This window comes from Puma concolor, chromosome E2 (assembly GCF_028749965.1).
Source record: "Puma concolor isolate L17-30 chromosome E2, mPumCon1.1.hap2, whole genome shotgun sequence".
NCBI lineage: Eukaryota > Metazoa > Chordata > Mammalia > Carnivora > Felidae > Puma > Puma concolor.
In genome coordinates this window covers 37190865-37208514 of record NC_141681.1, presented here as the reverse complement: position 1 = coordinate 37208514, position 17650 = coordinate 37190865, and the positions used below count along the sequence as shown (strand labels likewise).

At 36.8% G+C, this 17650-nt stretch overlaps 1 protein-coding gene across 2 annotated transcripts in view; it reads right to left on the bottom strand.

Moving 5' to 3' along the window:
- ITFG1 (integrin alpha FG-GAP repeat containing 1) overlaps positions 1–17650 on the bottom strand; it is a 358049-nt gene that overhangs the window by 2479 nt on the left and 337920 nt on the right. For both annotated transcript variants that reach the window (XM_086689522.1, XM_086689523.1), the window contains 3 exons: positions 12392–12516; positions 5528–5610; positions 2189–2306 (listed from right to left, as the gene is read on the bottom strand). In XM_086689522.1, coding sequence (XP_086545648.1) covers positions 2189–2306; positions 5528–5610; positions 12392–12516 — 326 coding nt within the window. The remainder of the gene's footprint in view (positions 1–2188; positions 2307–5527; positions 5611–12391; positions 12517–17650) is intronic.

The window sequence follows — 17650 nt, the reverse complement described above, 5'->3', positions numbered from 1 at the left end:
GAGGAAAGGGAAAGCTTTGAAAAGATAGTAGTCATGGAAATGAGGGGGAGGGGCATTCATTCCAAACTGGGCATGAAATAGGTATAATCATGCCAAGTGGGGCAGAAGCATGGAATACTTGAAAGCAACTGGTAACAAATAAGGTTGGAAAGGTATATGGTGGAGTCCTATGGAAGTTCTAAGAATGATAGGCTAAGGAGTTTACAGATTTTAGGCAGAGATTTTTGAACAGAGGAGTGACATGATTAAGGCTAAACTTGATGATGAATAATATGGCAGCAGTGCAATCAATGAAGTGGAAAGGGAAAGAATGAACTCTGGGAGACCAGGCAGGACCTAACAAGGAGCTGAACCTAAAGCCCCTGGGAGTAAGAATGCAGATGTGGGGTCAGCTGCAGGGATTGCTATGGAATCAGAATCAGTGGGGCAACTGATCAAATTTTATACTTAAGTAGGAAAGAAGACAGACAAAGCTTTACAATATTGTTTGTTTTTTAAGTTTATTCCTTTTGAGACAGAGAAAGTGTACAAACAGAGAAGGGCCAGAGAGAGAGAGGGAGAGAGAATCCTAAGCAGGCTCCACATCCAGCGCAGAGCCCTCCACTGGGGCTTGATCCCACAAACTGAGATCATGACCTGAGTTGAAATCCAGAGTCAAAGGGCTTAACCAACTGAGCCACCCAGGTGCCCCTACAATACTGGTTTTATGGTGCTTGTAAGTGATCTAGGTAGAGATGTCATGGAGACGGCTAGAAATGGGGGAAGAGACCTTTAGGGAGAGATGAGTGTTAGGGGTATTTGAAGTAATAGTGTGAAGTTATGCCTTTGGATAAAATTGGCAGGAAAACTGTACAAAGAAGACACCCTAAGGCAGACACTATAGTTAGGAAATGGTAGAAGGGAGCACCCAGCATAGGTGAAAGAGAAGTGGTCAGAAAGGTAGAAGAACCACAGTACCAGAGTGGAGTATATATATATATGGTTAAATCCACATCTGTATTTAAAACTTCAATTTTCAGTCACTGAATCATTATTATTATAAGTCCACAATGTTTATCCTGTAATCAGATGATCTGAGGAATTAATGAAATTAATTTCCCTTCCTTTATAGGTCTAGAGCTATTTAAAACTTCAGACTGTGTTCTGATACTTCTGGAAAAAAAAATATGTAGGATCGCCCTTTATTTTACTTCTTAAGTTGCAATCTTAAAATTAACTCAATATGTAAGTTTCTGTTATGATTTTTGATGGAAAGGAGTAATTTTTGGGGAGAGACAAACCTATGAAAATTTATCAGAACAGTTAAATTTTTCTCTTTTTCATAAGTTAAAACAGCTAAAACACATGGTACATTTAGTTAATAAAAAATAATTATAATGGGCATGACAATCCAAAGAGAGTAGTTACAAAAAAAAAAACAGTTGTATGACATAAAGAAGACTTTTTTGGGGAACATTGTTGGAACCTGCTAGTTATATACTTTAATATATATTCCTATTAACACATGTATTTAATTCATATTCACATTTTCATAGAAATTGGTTTTTCAATTTATATCTTAACTGCTAGTAAATTTATGTGATAGCCTCTTCTTTCCTCCTCATAAACACTGTATAAAGAAAAACTATGTTTTTGGAGTGTTGTTTTTAATTATTTAGGAGTTATACTAAAGAATAGAAATATGTTTAGTGCAAAGAATACTTTACAAATAGAAAAGATGTTTATCATTTTAGTTGTTACTTCCCACCCAAACCTTGAGAAAATCATTTAACTTGTCTGTGTTTCAATTCTTTATATAGAGATAGCTGTTATTCCTGGAAAAAAGGGTTCATGGCTCTAAGTAGATCATAAACATAGGCTTGTTAAAAAAAATTATTTTTCAGGACTTTATGAAATTGTTTCTAATTAAGTTTTTCTATATTTCTGGTAATTTTTGGGTGATCATTTTATTACTATTATACAGCATTGAAGTTTTAAAATAATTTTCTGTGATTTGTATGAATTGTTAAGAGACATTTGTAAGTTGAGAGGATGAAAGAAATTATCAGTAAGATGACATTATGGACAGAATGTGAAAAATCAGAAAATCTTAGTTACTTGAAAAAAGTTTAAAATATAATGTTTTTAGAGAGCAATGTATTACTATTCTAAGTTAACAAAAGTTAATGTTTCATTTAAATGAACAAACCTTTTCCTGCCAATGTAAAATGCCAATTATTGCCAAGATGAAAACACAGACACCGATGAGAGCTATAGCAGTAAGTAGGACGATGTTACTTGGTGTAAGGTACAGCTTGGCACTCCAGCTGTAGATAAAACAGAATCATTAAAATTACACATTTAAATGAAAAATCACAAAATTCTACTGAGACCCAAAAGCAAATAGCTATTAATTAATGAAACAGTTGATTCATCAATTAATTCATTCTCCCAACTATCCATTCACTATAAATAAAACAACAGCACTTAAATTTAGATAGGGCTAAGAATACTAATGATCCTACAGAGTTCAGATTTCACTCAGAGAACTGAAACAGAATAGAATTTTTGATGAGATGCTTCATTATTTTTCTTTGATCCTGTGAGAATTATTCTTAAGTGAACTTATTAAGGGTACTTAGGACAATCTTAGAGATTGTTTTTATGTCTTGATTTACTTGCTGAATTTGCAAACTTGAACTTCAAGACTACATAATTTTGATATCATGTCACCTTATTTTCTGATCCTTGTTCATATATGTACCATGGCCAACTAAAACAGCCATATAACTAAGTGGGTATAGATGGCTTGTGTAAAAACACTTCTACCATTTCTGAGCCATGTTGGAGGGTTTACATTACCACAATGACATTGAGACTTCTTACAAAATCACTTTTAGTCCCTCAGTGTTAATGACAATATACAGACTTTAGCATAAATAGAACTAGCTCTTTCCCTACTACGTAATATGGCACTTGCAAACCTTGAAAAGCTTAAGCTCTATATCACCAACACTGCAGGTGGTTATATACAAAGAATTTTATTCTCCCTGAAAATAGATGATGGATATATTTTCATTTTAAAGTCACCTACTATTATTGTATTACTGTCAATTTCTCCCTTTAGGTCTGTTAATGGTTGCTTTATATATTTAGGTTTTCCTATGCTGGGTGCGTAAATATTTACAATTATTATATCCTCTGGGTTTTTTTTGACTCTTGTGTTATTATGTAATGCCCTTCTTTGTCTTTTATTAAAGTCTTTATTTTAAAATATTTTGTCTGATATATATATATGTATATATCATATATATATGTATATATATATAGCTACCCAGCTTCTTTTTGTTTCCATTTGCATGAAACATCTTTTTTCCTTCCTTTGACTTTCAGTATGTGTGACTTTACATCTGAGGGGAGTCTCTTATAGGAAGCATATACATGGATTTTTAAAAAATATATTTAGCCTATTTTTATTTTAAAAGTTTAATAAAAGTAAGATCATTCCGATGAATAGCAAGTAGTAATTGACTTATTTTGGGATAATTAAAATTTATTGATCTGTAAGTTAGCCTCTAGTCAATAAATCTCAAAATACACCTCAAACTAAAATCAATTACGTTTTTATTATGTACATAAATTTGAAAAGAACATTTCTTCAGAAAGAGCAAGAGAAACATGAAAAATGTTGAGATTATAAAAGAAAACTGTAACAGAATTTTCCAAAATTCAAAAGTAAGAAAACCAAGAAAATGAATACTGTTAGTTGAGGTTAGTTATTCTCAGTACCTTACTTCATACTTAAAAAAAAAGTTCTTTCATGAGATTTTTTTGGTAGTTCTTTTAAAATAAACAACAAAAAAATGAAAAGACGTAAGAAAAAAATCTTGGTAAGAAAAAATATGGACAAAAGGCCAATGTTTAGTTTCTTACTCAGAAGCAATCAGTTCTTACCAATTTCCTGCATCCTTCCAGAGATATCTATACATACATAGACATATATGCACAAATATCTTCTTCAAATCACAAATGGTTGCTTATTGTACATACTCTAAATGCATTTCCCTTTTATTGTCTTTTGCTTACCACTCTATTTTAAGAGATTGTTCTGTGTCACGATATTAGACCATATAGAAGTACCATAATTTATATAGTTTCCTATGCATAGTGCAGATTTTTTAGTTTTGTTATAAATTTCATGTATAAAAAAGTAACAAACACATAATATAGACTCATTAAAAAATATCTGAACTCAGACTATAACTGTTTCTAGAGATGTTCTCTCTTTTTAAAAAGATTTTATTTTTAAGTAATCTCTACACCCAACATGGGGCTTGACCCACAACCCCAAAATCCAGTCATGTGGTCCACTGACGGAGCTAGCCAAGTGCCCCTCTACTGATGTTATCTTATTTCATGCCTAATGTTGTGATAAAGTTGTTTTCTTAAGTAGTTTGCTTCTAAAGCCCTTAAATCTACCATAAAATATATCCTGTAGTGAGCTGGTAAAGTGGCTCTCTGGGGTGGGGAAAAAAGACCTTATTGGCAGTTGCCAATTTTCATGTTGTAAATACTCCCATCATAGCTGATTTTAATGTTACCTCACTGAACAGAGTGGGAAAAAGACGCATACCATCAGCTCATGAGATGGCATGAGCTGGTTCTAGCAAGCCATTGAATATATTCCATTGAAAAATTTAATAAAGAACAATACAGCCTGGATTTTGAGAAGAAATGTAACAAAACAGCATCCTGCTGGTTACATATTCATAGATAAATGACACCCTTCCTCTTTGGCTATTTTCCATAACTGATATCAGACTAACTTTAAGGACAACTTGTATTCTTTCCAATGAAACAAGTGTTAGTGAATACTTTCATTACCTACTTTTTAAAAATGATGGAATGAATCTAGTATTTTAAAGAAAAATGAACAAAGATAAGGAGTTAGATTTAAATGCTATTATTACAGGAGGAATATATTCTGCTAAAGATAAAAAACATCTACCTTTCACTGAAAATTTACTCTGCTGGGCACTGTCTTAAACATATTTCATCTTCATCTTTTTAAGGTAGGTGTTCTACTTCCCACTTCACAAATGCAGAAATTGACCATCAGCAGTGGGTCTTAGTTTCTAGCTTAGGTCTGTTTGACTCCAAAACGTGTGCCTAACCACTGTGGGATATATACCACTTCTCTAAGCATTTATTAAAAAGATCAATGCTTATTGAAAAATTCAGCACTCTGAAATTTTAGAATTTATAGCTAGTGAACTGAAGATCAGTTTATTTAATCAGAATATGTATAAATCCCTAATTAGTTAACCTGCTGTTTTTCTAATAGGGTTTAATTTGTTTTCCATAAAAAAAGTCAGGGACCTTTTGTGTAGGAATGTTTAGTCATTTAAGGTTTGCTGTAAGCAAATTAAATGATGGCACTCATGGGAACACAGCAGGAATAGAGACAGAGTTTTTAAAAGATGTAACTGTTTCTATGATTCTGAATTGACAGCATTTTTACCAAAATCAGTTCAAGCAAGGGCATTACCTTCGAGGAACATTGTGAGGATATGGAATGACAATTAGCTGGGAATTTGGAATGATTGCAGTCCACTCTTGTTTTCGTATAGACTGGAAAAAGAATGTTAAGAACATTTAACATCTAGTATACTTTAAAAACAATTATTAGATTAAATCGAAGGTGGTGGCATAGGAGGACACTGGGCTCACCTCGTCCTGCTGATCACTTCGATTCCACCCACATCTGCCTAAATAACCCAGAAAACTGCCAGAAGACTAGTCAAACGGACTCTCCAGAGCTGAGCGTAGACAAGAGGCCCATGGAGGAGGGTAGGAAGGGCAGAGAGGCAGTGCGTGCTACACGGACTGGTAGGAGGGAGCTGGGGTGGTGGAGGGGCAGCCCACCTGGCAAGGCAGAGCCCCCGAAGTCTGGCTTGCAAAAGCAGAGGGGCCGGACCCTATGAGTTCTGACAGCCAGTGGGACTTACCATCTGGAATGTTAAAAGTCAACAGCTCTGCTCGCAGAGAGCGGGGAGGGCGAGAGGACACTGGGAGGGAGAGTTGTTGAGCCCCAGAACACAGAGCTCAGCTTGGCAGGAGAACAAAGGCGCTGGGAAGTGCCATTTCCCTCTCCCATCTCCCAGCTGAAATTCCAAAGGGAACTAGTTCCCCTCACCAAACTTGCTTGCACTGTGCAAATGCCCAACGCTGTTCTTCTTCTTCTTTTTTTTTTTTTTTAAATTTTTTTTCCAACATTTATTTATTTTTGGGACAGAGAGAGACAGAGCATGAACGGGGGAGGGGCAGAGAGAGAGAGGGAGACACAGAATCGGAAACAGGCTCCAGGCTCTGAGCCATCAGCCCAGAGCCCGACGCGGGGCTCGAACTTGCGGACCGCGAGATCGTGACCTGGTTGAAGTCGGACGCTTAACCGACTGCGCCACCCAGGCGCCCCCCAACGCTGTTCTTATATGTATCCACGCCTCTGACGGGCCTGCCTCCCTCCCCGTGCTGCAGGGTTTCTCCCACAGGGGACCACCCATGGCAAACCTAGCTAAGCCTGCCCCTCCCACCCCTCTGCACCTTGCAGATCCACCCCGGCTAATACGCCCTTGGCCATATCCCATTGAAGCAGCAGCACAAGCCTGGCAGTGTGCAAGTAGCCCAGACTGGGGACACACCACTCCACAGTGAGTCCTGCCCTTGGAAGAAGGGAAGATAAGGTACACACCAGTATGACTGTGGCCCCAGCGGTGGGCTGGGGACAGACATCGGGTCTGACTGCGGCCTCGCCCACCACACAAGTCACTCCTGATAGCACAAGAAGTGGCCTACAGTTTGGAGTTACCACAGCGACTACCCAAAATAACAAAATGGAAGAACTCTCTTCAAAAGAAGCTCCAGGAAGTAGCGACAGCTAATGAATTAATCAAAACCGATTTAAACAATATAACGGAATAAGAATTTATAATAATGGTCATAAAATTAATCACTGGGCTTGAAGAAAGCACAGAGGCCATCAGAGAATCTATTGCAACAGAGATGAATTAAAAAATGCTATAAATGAGGTGAAAAATAAATGGAGGCGGCCATAGCACGGATTGAAGAGGCAGAGGAGAGAATAGGTGAATTAGAAGATAAAATTATGGAAAAAGAGGAAGCTGAGAAAAAGAGAGATAAAAAAATCCAGGAGTATGAGGGGAGAATTAGAGAACTAAGTGATGCAATGAAACGGAACAATATCCATATCATGGGAATTCCAGAAGGAGGAAGGAGAAAAAGGGGCTGAAGGTGTACTTGAATAAATCATAGCTGAGACCTTCTCTAATCTGGAGAAGGAAAAAGGCATTGAAATCCAAGAGGCACAGGAACCCCCTTCAGACGTAACTTGAATCGATCATCTGCACGACATATCAGAGTGAAACTGGCAAAATACAAGGATAAAGAGAAAATTCTGAAAGCAGCTAGGGATAAACAGGCTCTAACTTACAAAGGTAGACGCATAATAGTAGTAGCAGACCTATCTACTGAAACTTGGCAGGACAGAAAGGAATGGCAGGAAATCTTCAATATGATGAACAGAAAAAAAAAAAAAAAAAAGCAGCCAAGAATCCTTTATCCAGCAAGCCTGTCATTCAGAATAGAAGGAGAGATAAAGATTTCCCCAAACAAACAAAAACTGAAGGAATTCATCACCACTAAACCAGCCCCACAAGAGATCCTAAGGGGGATTCTGTGAGTGAAATGTTGCAAGGACCACAAAGGACCAGAGACATCACTACAAGCATGAAACCTACAGACATCACAATGACTCTAAACCCATATCTTTCTATAGTAAAACTGAATGTAAATGGACTGAATGCTCCAACCAAAAGATATAGGGTGTCAGAATGGATAAAAAAAACAAGACCCATCTATTTGCTGTCGATAAGAGATTCATTTTAGACCTGAGGACACCTTCAGATTGAAAGTGAGGGGATGGAGAACTATCTATCATGCTAGTGGAAGTCAAAAGAAAGCTGGAGTAGCCATACTTATATCAGACAAACTAGACTTTAAATTAAAAGTTGTAACAAAAGATGAAGAAGGACATTTTATAATAATCACAGGGTCTATCCATCAGGAAGAGCTAACAATTGTACATCTATGTTCCGAATAAGGAGGCCCCAAATGTGTAAAACAATCACAAACATGAGCAACCTTATTGATAAGAATGTGGTAATTGCAGGGGACTTTAATACCCCACTTACAGCAATGGATAGATCATCTAGACACAGGATCAATAAAGAAACAATGGCCCTGAATGATACATTGGATCAGATGGACTTGACAGATGTATCTAGAACTCTGCATCCCAAAGCAACAGAATATACTTTCTTCTTGAGTGCACATGGAACATTCTCCAAGATAGATCACATACTGGGTCACAAAACAGCCCTTCATAAGTATACAAGAATTGAGATCATACCATGCACACTTTCAGACCACAATGCTATGAAGCTTGAAATCAACCACAGGAAAAAGTCTGGAAAACCTCCAAAAGCATGGAGGTTAAAGAACACCCTACTAAAGAATGAATGGGTCAACCAGGCAATTAGAGAAGAAATTAAAAAATATATGGAAACCAACGAAAATGAAAATACAACAATCCAAACGCTTTGGGATGCAGCGAAGGCAGTCCCGAGAGGAAAATACATTGCAATCCAGGCCTATCTCAAGAAACAAGAAAAATCCCAAATACAAAATCTAACAGCACACCTAAAGGAAATAGAAGCAGAACAGCAAAGGCAGCCTAAATCAGCAGAAGAAGAGAAATAATAAAGATCAGAGCAGAAATAAACAATACAGAATCTAAAAAAACTGTAGAGCAGATCAAGGAAACCAAGAGTTGGCTTTTTGAAAAAATAAACAAAATTGATAAACCTCTAGGCAGGCTTCTCAAAAAGGGAGATGACCCAAATTGATAAAATCACGAATGAAAATGGAATTATTACAACCAATCCCTCAGAAATACAAGCAATTATCAGGGAATACTATGAAAAATTATATGCCAACAAACTGGACAACCTGGAAGAAATGGACAAATTCCTAAGCACCCACACACTTCCAAAACTCAAACAGGAAGAAATAGAAAACTTGAACAGACCCATAACCAGTGAAGAAATGGAATCAGTTATCAAAACTCTCCCAACAAAGAAGAGTCCAGGACCAGATGGCTTCCCTGGGAAATTCTAACAGACAGTTAAAGCAGAGATAATACCTATCCTTCTCAAGCTGTTCCAAAAAATGGAAAGGGAAGAAAACTTCCAGACTCACTCCATGAAGCCAGCATTGCTTTGATTCCCAAACCAGACAGAGACTCAGCAAAAAAGAGAACTACAGGCCAATATCCCTGATGAATATGGATGCAAAAATTCTCAACAAGATACTAGCAAATCGAATTCAACAGCATATAAAAAGAATTATTCACCATGATCAAGTGGGATTCATTCCTGGGATGTAGGGCTGGTTCAACATTCACAAATCAATGTGATACATCACATTAATAAAAGAAAAGATAAGAACCATATGATCCTGTCAATCGATGAAGAAAAAGCATTTGACAAAATTCAGCATCCTTTCTTAATAAAAACCCTCGAGAAAGTCGGGATAGAAGGAACATACTTAAACATCATAAAGCCATTTATGAAAGCCCACAGCTTAAATCATCCTCAATGGGGAAAACTGAGAGCTTTCTCCCTGAGATCAGGAACACAACAGGGATGTCCACTCTCACCGCTGTTGTTTCACATAGTGTTGGAAGTGCTAGCATCAGCAATCAGCAAAAGGAAATCAAAGGCATCAAAATTGGCAAAGATGAAGTCAAGCTTTCACGTTTTGCAGATGACATGATACTATATATGGAAAACCCAACAGACTCCACCGAAAGTCTGCTAGAAGTGATACATGAATTCAGCAAAGTCGCAGGATACAAAATTAATGTACAGAAATCAGTTGCATTCCTTTACACTAACAACGAAGCAACAGAAAGACAAAGAAACCGATCCCATTTACAACTGAACTAAGAATCACAAAGATCTGTATGCTAAAAACTATAGAAAACTTATGAAGGAAATCGAAGAAGATACAATGAAATGGAAAAATATTCCATGCTCATGGATTAGAGGAATAAATATTGTTTGAATGTCAATATTACCCAAAGCAATCTACACATTCAATGCAATCCCAATCAACATTGCACCAGCATTCTTATCGAAGCTAGAACAAGCAATCCTAAAATTTGTATGGAACCACAAAAGACCCTGAATAGCCAAAGTAATATTGAAAAAGACCAAAGTGGGAGGCATCCCAATCCCAGACTTTAGCCTCTACTACAAAGCTGTAATCATCAAGGCAGCATGGTATTGGCACAAAAACAGACACATAGACATATGGAATAGAATAGAGACTCCAGAATTGGGCCCACAAAAGTACGGCCAAGTAATATTTGACAAAGCAGGAAAGAGTATCCAATGGAAAAAAGACAGTCTCTTTAACAAATGGTGCTGGGAGAAGTGGACAGCAACATGCAGGAGAATTAAACTAGACCACTTTCTTACACCATTCACAAAAATAAACTCAAAATGCATGAAGGACCTGAATGTGAGACAGGAAACCATCAAAACCCTAGAGGAGAAAGCAGGAAAAAAAACCTCTCTGACCTCAGCCGTAGCAGTTTCTTACTTGACACATCTCCAAAGGCAAGGGAATTAAAAGCAAAAATGAACTATTGGGACCTCATGAGATAAAAGGCTTTTGCACCGCAAAGGAAACAATCAACAAAATTAAAAGGCAACCAACGGAATGGGAAAAGATATTTGCAAATGACATATCGGACAAAGGGTTAGTATCCAAAGTCTATAAAGAACTCACCAAACTCCTCACCCAAAAAACAAATAATCCAGTGAAGAAATGGGCAGAAGACATGAATAGACACTTCTCTAAAGAAGACATCCAGATGGCCAACAGGCACATGAAAAGATGCTCAATGTTGCTCCTCATCAGGGAAGTACAAATCAAAACCACACTCAGATACCACCTCACGCCAGTCAGAGTGGCTAAAATGAACAAATAAGGAGACTATAGATGCTGGCGAGGATGTGGAGAAATGGGAACCCTCTTGCACTGTTGGTGGGAATGCAAACTGGTGCAGCTGCTCTGGAAAAGTGTGGAGGTTCCTCAAAAAATTCAAAATAGATGTACCCTATGACCCAGAAATAGTACTGCTAGGGATTTACCCAAGGGATACAGGAGTGCTGATGCAGAGGTGCACTTGTACCCCAATGTTTATAGCAGCACTTTCAGCAATAGCCAAATTATGGAAAGAGCCTAAATGTCCATCAACTGATTAATGGATAAAGAAATGTTAGTTTATATATGCAATGGAATACTATTTGGCAATGAGAAAGAATGAAATATGGCCTTTTGTACAATGTGGATGCAACTGGAAAGTGTTATGTTAAGTGAAATAAGTCATATAGAGAAAGCAGATACCATATATTTTCACTCTTATGTGGATCCTGAGAAACTTAACAGAAGCCCATGGGGGAGGGGAAGGGAAAAAAAAAGTTAGAGAGGTAGGGAGCCAAACCATAAGAGACTTTTAAAAGTAGAATAAACTGAGGGTTGATGGGGGGTGGAAGGGAGGGGAAAGTGAGTGATGGGCATTGGGGGGCACCTGTTGGGATGAGCACTGGCTATTGTATGGAAACCAATTTGACAATAAATTTCATATTAAAAAAAACCAAAAACCAAAAAAACCCCAATTATTATTATAAATAAATAAGGAAAAAGCTTAAGTACTCCTTGATTAATTGAAATCCTATGTATGGATTAAGCTAAATTGATATATAATAAGCACCAAATAGGGCTCCTGTGCCCTGGTGGCAATTTTTTTTTATCTTTTGAAGGATTATATTTCTGTCTCCCAGATTTATTAATTCAACAAATACTTATTCAACAGTGTAGCAGGCATTGTTCAAAGTGCTATGTACAAATGCTGCTTGAAGCTAAAATTCGAGTGGAGGTGGAGTATGACAAACAAAATAAAATACATATTATGTTAGATATTCAAGATGAAGAAAAAAAGGAGAAAAGAGGGATAGGAGGTCATGAGGTTTATGAGAGAGGTGCTAGAAAACTATATCTTCAAATTATGACGTGTTCTATGTAAGGCAAGTTTAGATCACTATTTCTTTTTCTTAAGTCATTATGTCTATTTTTCTACATCTCTTTAAAGAGATTAAAAAAGTTTGAAGTATTTGAATTCAAATATTCAAATTGTTGAATTCAAATACTAAATAGTGAATGTTAAAACACAGATTCATTGTAAACAAAATAAATTTTTACTCACCTTCTCTCCAGATGGACGGGGAATGCCAACATAAAGATGATCAAGAAAATTTGCACTTCGACCTAAACCAAGTACATTGTATGGTAGTTGGAGAGCTAAATGTGCTGACTGGCTGAGTTGTCCAGCTACATTTATTAAAAAAAAAAAGGCATCTTTGTAAACATTGCTCTTATCAAACATTAAAATGATAAAAATGTTAACAATTTAGGTGCCAGAACTTAATTCTTTAAGGATAAAAATGTGAAATGAAATGTCTCGATTATTAACATTAATAATTCACTTTTCAAAGAAAGCAGGTTTATTGAGATATAATTCACATACCATAAACATCACCAACTTAAAATGTGTAGTGTTTTTGAGTATATGAAAAACGTTGTTGAACTATAACCACAAATTTTAGAACATTTTCATCACCCAAAAAGAATCCCATACCCATTAGAAGTTACTCCTATTTCTAACCTTTACTCTTTCAGCTATGGGTAATCACTTATCAGTTTCTCTATAGATTTGCCTCTTCTAGAGATTCATATAAATACAATCATACAATGTGTGGTCTTTTTATGAATAATGCTGCTGTGTGAACATTCACATACAAGTCTTTGTGTCAACTTGTTTTCCAAAATGGCCACAGCATTCTATATTCTGTATTCCCACCAATAATGTATGAAGGTTCCAAGTTTTCCACATCCTTGCTAATGCTTCCTCTGTCTTTTTGATCATAGCCATCCCAGTGGTTGTGAAGTGGTATTTCTCATTGTGGCTTTTTTTGCATTTACCTAATGCCTAATGATGCTGAGCTGCTTTTCAAGTGTTATTGGCTATTTATGTAGCTTCCTTTTCTGTTAAGGTTGGTAATAGTATCCTCTTTCATTATGGATTTTAGCAATTTAAGTCTTCTCTTTTTTTTTTGTCAGCCTAGCTAAAGGTTTGTAAATTTTGTTAATCTTAAAAAAATCTTTTAATTGGTTTTCTTTATGTTTTTCTTCCCTTCTTATTTTCTTTCATTTCTTGGCTTCTGCTTGCTTTGGGCTTAGTTTCCTTTTCCTTGGCTAATTCCTTCCTTCCTTCCTTCCTTCCTTCCTTCCTTCCTTCCTTCCTTCCTTCCTTCCTTCCTTCCTTCCTTCCTTCCTTCCAGTTTATTTATTTTGAGAGAGAGAGAGAGAGAGAGAGAAAGAGAGAGAGAGAGAGAGAGAGAGAGAGAGAGAGAGCGCACAAGCAGGGGAGGAGCAGAGAGAGAGAGAACCCCAAGCAGGCTCTGCACCACCAGCACGGAGCCTCATGTGGGGCTCGAACTCATGAACTGTGTGAGGTCATGACCTGAGCTGAAACCAAAAGTCAGATGCGTAACAGACTGAGCCACCCCAGGTGCCCCAGGTAGTTTCTTAAGGTGGTTATCAGTTTCAGATTTTTCCTATTCCTTAATATAGGCACTTACATCAATAAATTTTCCTCTACGAACTGGTTTAGCTGCAGCCTATATATTTTGGTATGTTGTGTTTTTGTTTTCATGCACCTAAGTATTTTCTAGTTTCCCTTGTGATTTATTTGACCTATTGGTTTTTTAGGAGTCTGTTGTTTCATTTCCACATATTTGTGAATTTTCAAATTATTATTGATTTCTAATAGCATCCCATTGTAGTTAGGGAACATACCTAGGATGATTTCAATTCTTTTAAATTTATTGAGGCTTGTTTTATGACCTAGCATATGGTCAGTCTATTTTGGAGAATGTTCCATGTGTGTTTGGGAAGAATGCATATTCTGCTGTTGTTGGGTGGAGTGTTCTGTACAGTTCTGTTAGGTTTTGTTGGTTTGTAGTGTCATTTTCTCTTTCCTTAACAATCTTATGCCTGATTTGATCCATTATGGAAAGTGCAGTATTAAAGTCTCCAATAATTTATTTTGAATTATCAATTTCTGTCCTCAATTCTCCATGTATTTGGGGTGCTCTGTAGTTAGGTGCCTATGTCTTTATAGTTCTTATAGCTTCCTTATGGATTACCCTTTTTATGGTCATTATAAAACGTCCTTCTTTGTCTCTAGTAACAATTTTTTGTCTTAAAGTCCAGTTTAGTCTGATACTAGAATGGCCACTCCAGCTCTCTTTTACTTTTTGCATGGCATAATTTCCCCCATCTTTTTACTTTCAAGTTATTTGTATCTTTTTTAAAAAAGATATTATTTTTTAAAGTAATCTGTATACCCAGTGTGGGGCTCAAGCTTACAATCCTGAGATTGAGAGTCACTGAGCCAGACAGGCACCCCCCCCCAAACTTATTTGTATCTTTGAACCTAAAGTGTCTTTTGTAGATGGCACATAATTGAGTCATATATTATCCATTCTACCAATCTCTGCCTTTTGATAGGAGTGTTTATTCCAATTACACTTAGTTTGATTGCTGATAAGGCAGGATTTATGTCTCCCATTTACTATTAGTTTTGTACATGTTTTATGTCTTTTGAATTAAAGGCACTACTACTTTGTTAAATTATTTTAGTATACTATTTTAATTCCCTAGTTATTTCTTTTATAGTTTTTGAATTATTTTCTTCATGGTTGCCATAGAGATTACAATTAGCATATTAACTAACTTAATTCCTAGTGCATATAACAACTTTGCTCCAATATAGCTATTGTCCTCCCCTTTCTTTTGTGCTCTTATTATATGTTATATTTTTATACATAACCAGCTCATCAACACAGATTTACATGATTACTTTATGCACTTTTAAGTCAGATAGGAAATAAGAGACATTACCATATTTTCTATTTATCTATAGTCTTACTGGTGTTTTTACTTAATTGTGTGGATTTAAAAAAATTTTTTTTTTTTTAATGTTTATTTATTTTTGAGACAGAGAGAGACAGAGCATGAACGGGGGAGGGGCAGAGAGAGAGGGAGACACAGAATCGGAAACAGGCTCCAGGCTCTGAGCCATCAGCCCAGAGCCTGACGCGGGGCTCGAACTCACGGACTGCGAGATCGTGACCTGGCTGAAGTCGGACGCTTAACCGACTGCGCCACCCAGGCGCCCCTAATTGTGTGGATTTTAATTACTGTCTAGTTGTCCTCTAAGCTCAGCCTGAAGGGCTCCCTTTAGCATTTCTTTTAGGGCTGGCCTGGTAGAGATGAATTGTCTGTTTAAAAAAAAGTTTTTTTTAATCTTTATTTTAGAGAGATTAAGAGGGAGAGAGAGAGAGAAAGAGAGAAAGGAGAGAGAGAGAGAGAGAGAGAGAGAATCTCAAGCAGGCTCCACATTCAGTACAGAGCCCAATGCAGGGCTTGATCCCACAATTGTGGGATCAGACTTGAGCAGAAAACAAAAGTTGGACACTCAACTGACTGAGCCACCCAGGTGGCCCTGAATTGTCTGTTTTGTTTATCTAGGAATGTCTAAATTTCTTCATTTTTGAAGAATCGTTTTGCCACATATAGAATTCTTCACTGACAGTCCCCCCCCCCCCCCCCACCTTTAGCATATATCCTCCTCCTCTGGTCTCTATGGTGTTTGTTGATAAGTCAGCTGTTGATCTTATTGAGGCTCTCATATATGTGATAAGTAGCATCTCTCTTGCTGCTATCAATAGAACTTTTGTCTTTGTTTTTTGACAGTTTGACTACGCGTGGATCTCTTCTTAGAATTTGCTGGGCTTCTTAGATGTGCATATTAATGCTTTTCATCAAATTTAGGTGCTTTTGGCCATTATTGCTTCAGATATTTATTTTGCCCCTTTCTTTTTCTCTTTTCCTTTTATGAATCCCCTTATACATATGTTGGTATGCTTGATGGTGGGTCCATAGGTCTCTGAGTTTTTTTTTTTTCTTCTATAACTCAGGCTGTATATACTTCCTGTATACAGAAATTAGTATTCAAGTTTGATCCTATTCAAGTTTGCTTATTCTTTTGTCAACTCAAATCTGTTGAGTCCTCTGCTGAATTTTTCTCTTCAATTTCCATTTCCAGAATTTCTATTTGATTTTTAAGATGATCTTTATCTCCTTACTTCCATTTTCTATTTAGTGAGACATAGTTGTCATATTTACCCCTAATTCTTCAATCCTGGCTTCTTTTAGTTCTTTCAACAAATTTATAATACCAACTTTATAGATTCTGTCAACTATGTCCAATATCTTTGGGTACATTTTCTGTTATTTTATTTTTTTAAAAATGTGTTTGTGGCATAATTTCCTGTTTCTTTGCATGTCATATAATTTTTGGTTGAAAGTGGATTTCTTAGATAATATAATGACTGTGGTATCAACCATCTCCTTTCAAGGATTTGTTGGTTTTTCTTTGTTGGTGGCGCTCATTTGTTCAGTGAGTTTCCTGGATGAATTCTATAGATCCTTCATTCCCTGCCACAAAGTTATTTTATTTTCTTATTTTTAAAGTTTCTATCTTAAGCCTGACTTCCTAGGGGATATACTTGAGTCAGCAATGACTGGTCACAAGATTTCTTTAATATCTTGTCTATATGTCTTCCACACTTTGGGGGATTTGTGTGTGGAAGTATTCCTTCAAACTTCAGGCAGTTTACAGATTAATTTTAGCTTTCATGTATTGCTTAAGCAGGGCCACAAGGTAGTATTTGAATGAGGTAGTTTCATTTCTAGGCATGTTCACAGCCGTATAGATCCCTATGAATATATTGGAGTTTTTCAAAGTCATTTTGTTCCTCAAGATTTCCTTTTATACGTTGAACAGGTTCTTGTTTCACTATATCTGAAATCATAGGCCTAGGTAGCTTAGATTTTGCCAGCAGATGATTGTTCTTTTTGGTAATGCCCCAGGGATAGGGCTTTTTAAAATTTTTAAAATAAATTTTATTTTTTACTGCTGGGCTGAACTCTGAGTCAAATCAAACAGCCCCCAAATCCTGAGAATGGGGGTTTTCCAAGGAGTTGCTACTTTAGATAAAATATTGACAGTGCTATGGGGATCGGAATTTTAATGGAGCTCCAAAGGTCAGTCCTGTCCACTGACTGTGAGGCTGCTAGTTTTTCCTCGCTGCTGTACTGCTCAGTAGAGAAGGTAGTTCAGATGGGAATAGCCTGAAGTAAAAGTGCCACAGATCCTGCTGTCTTAGTGAGGATTAGTAGTTCTTCTTGGATACATACAGACACACTCCATTCTATAGCTTTGGTTAATTTCTTAAATTCTGAAATGGTTGATACTAGTTGTTTGGCCAGTATTTTTATTTCCCTTTTTGGGGACAGCAGGTTCGTGTAGTCCTCACACTGGCATTCCAAAAGTCAA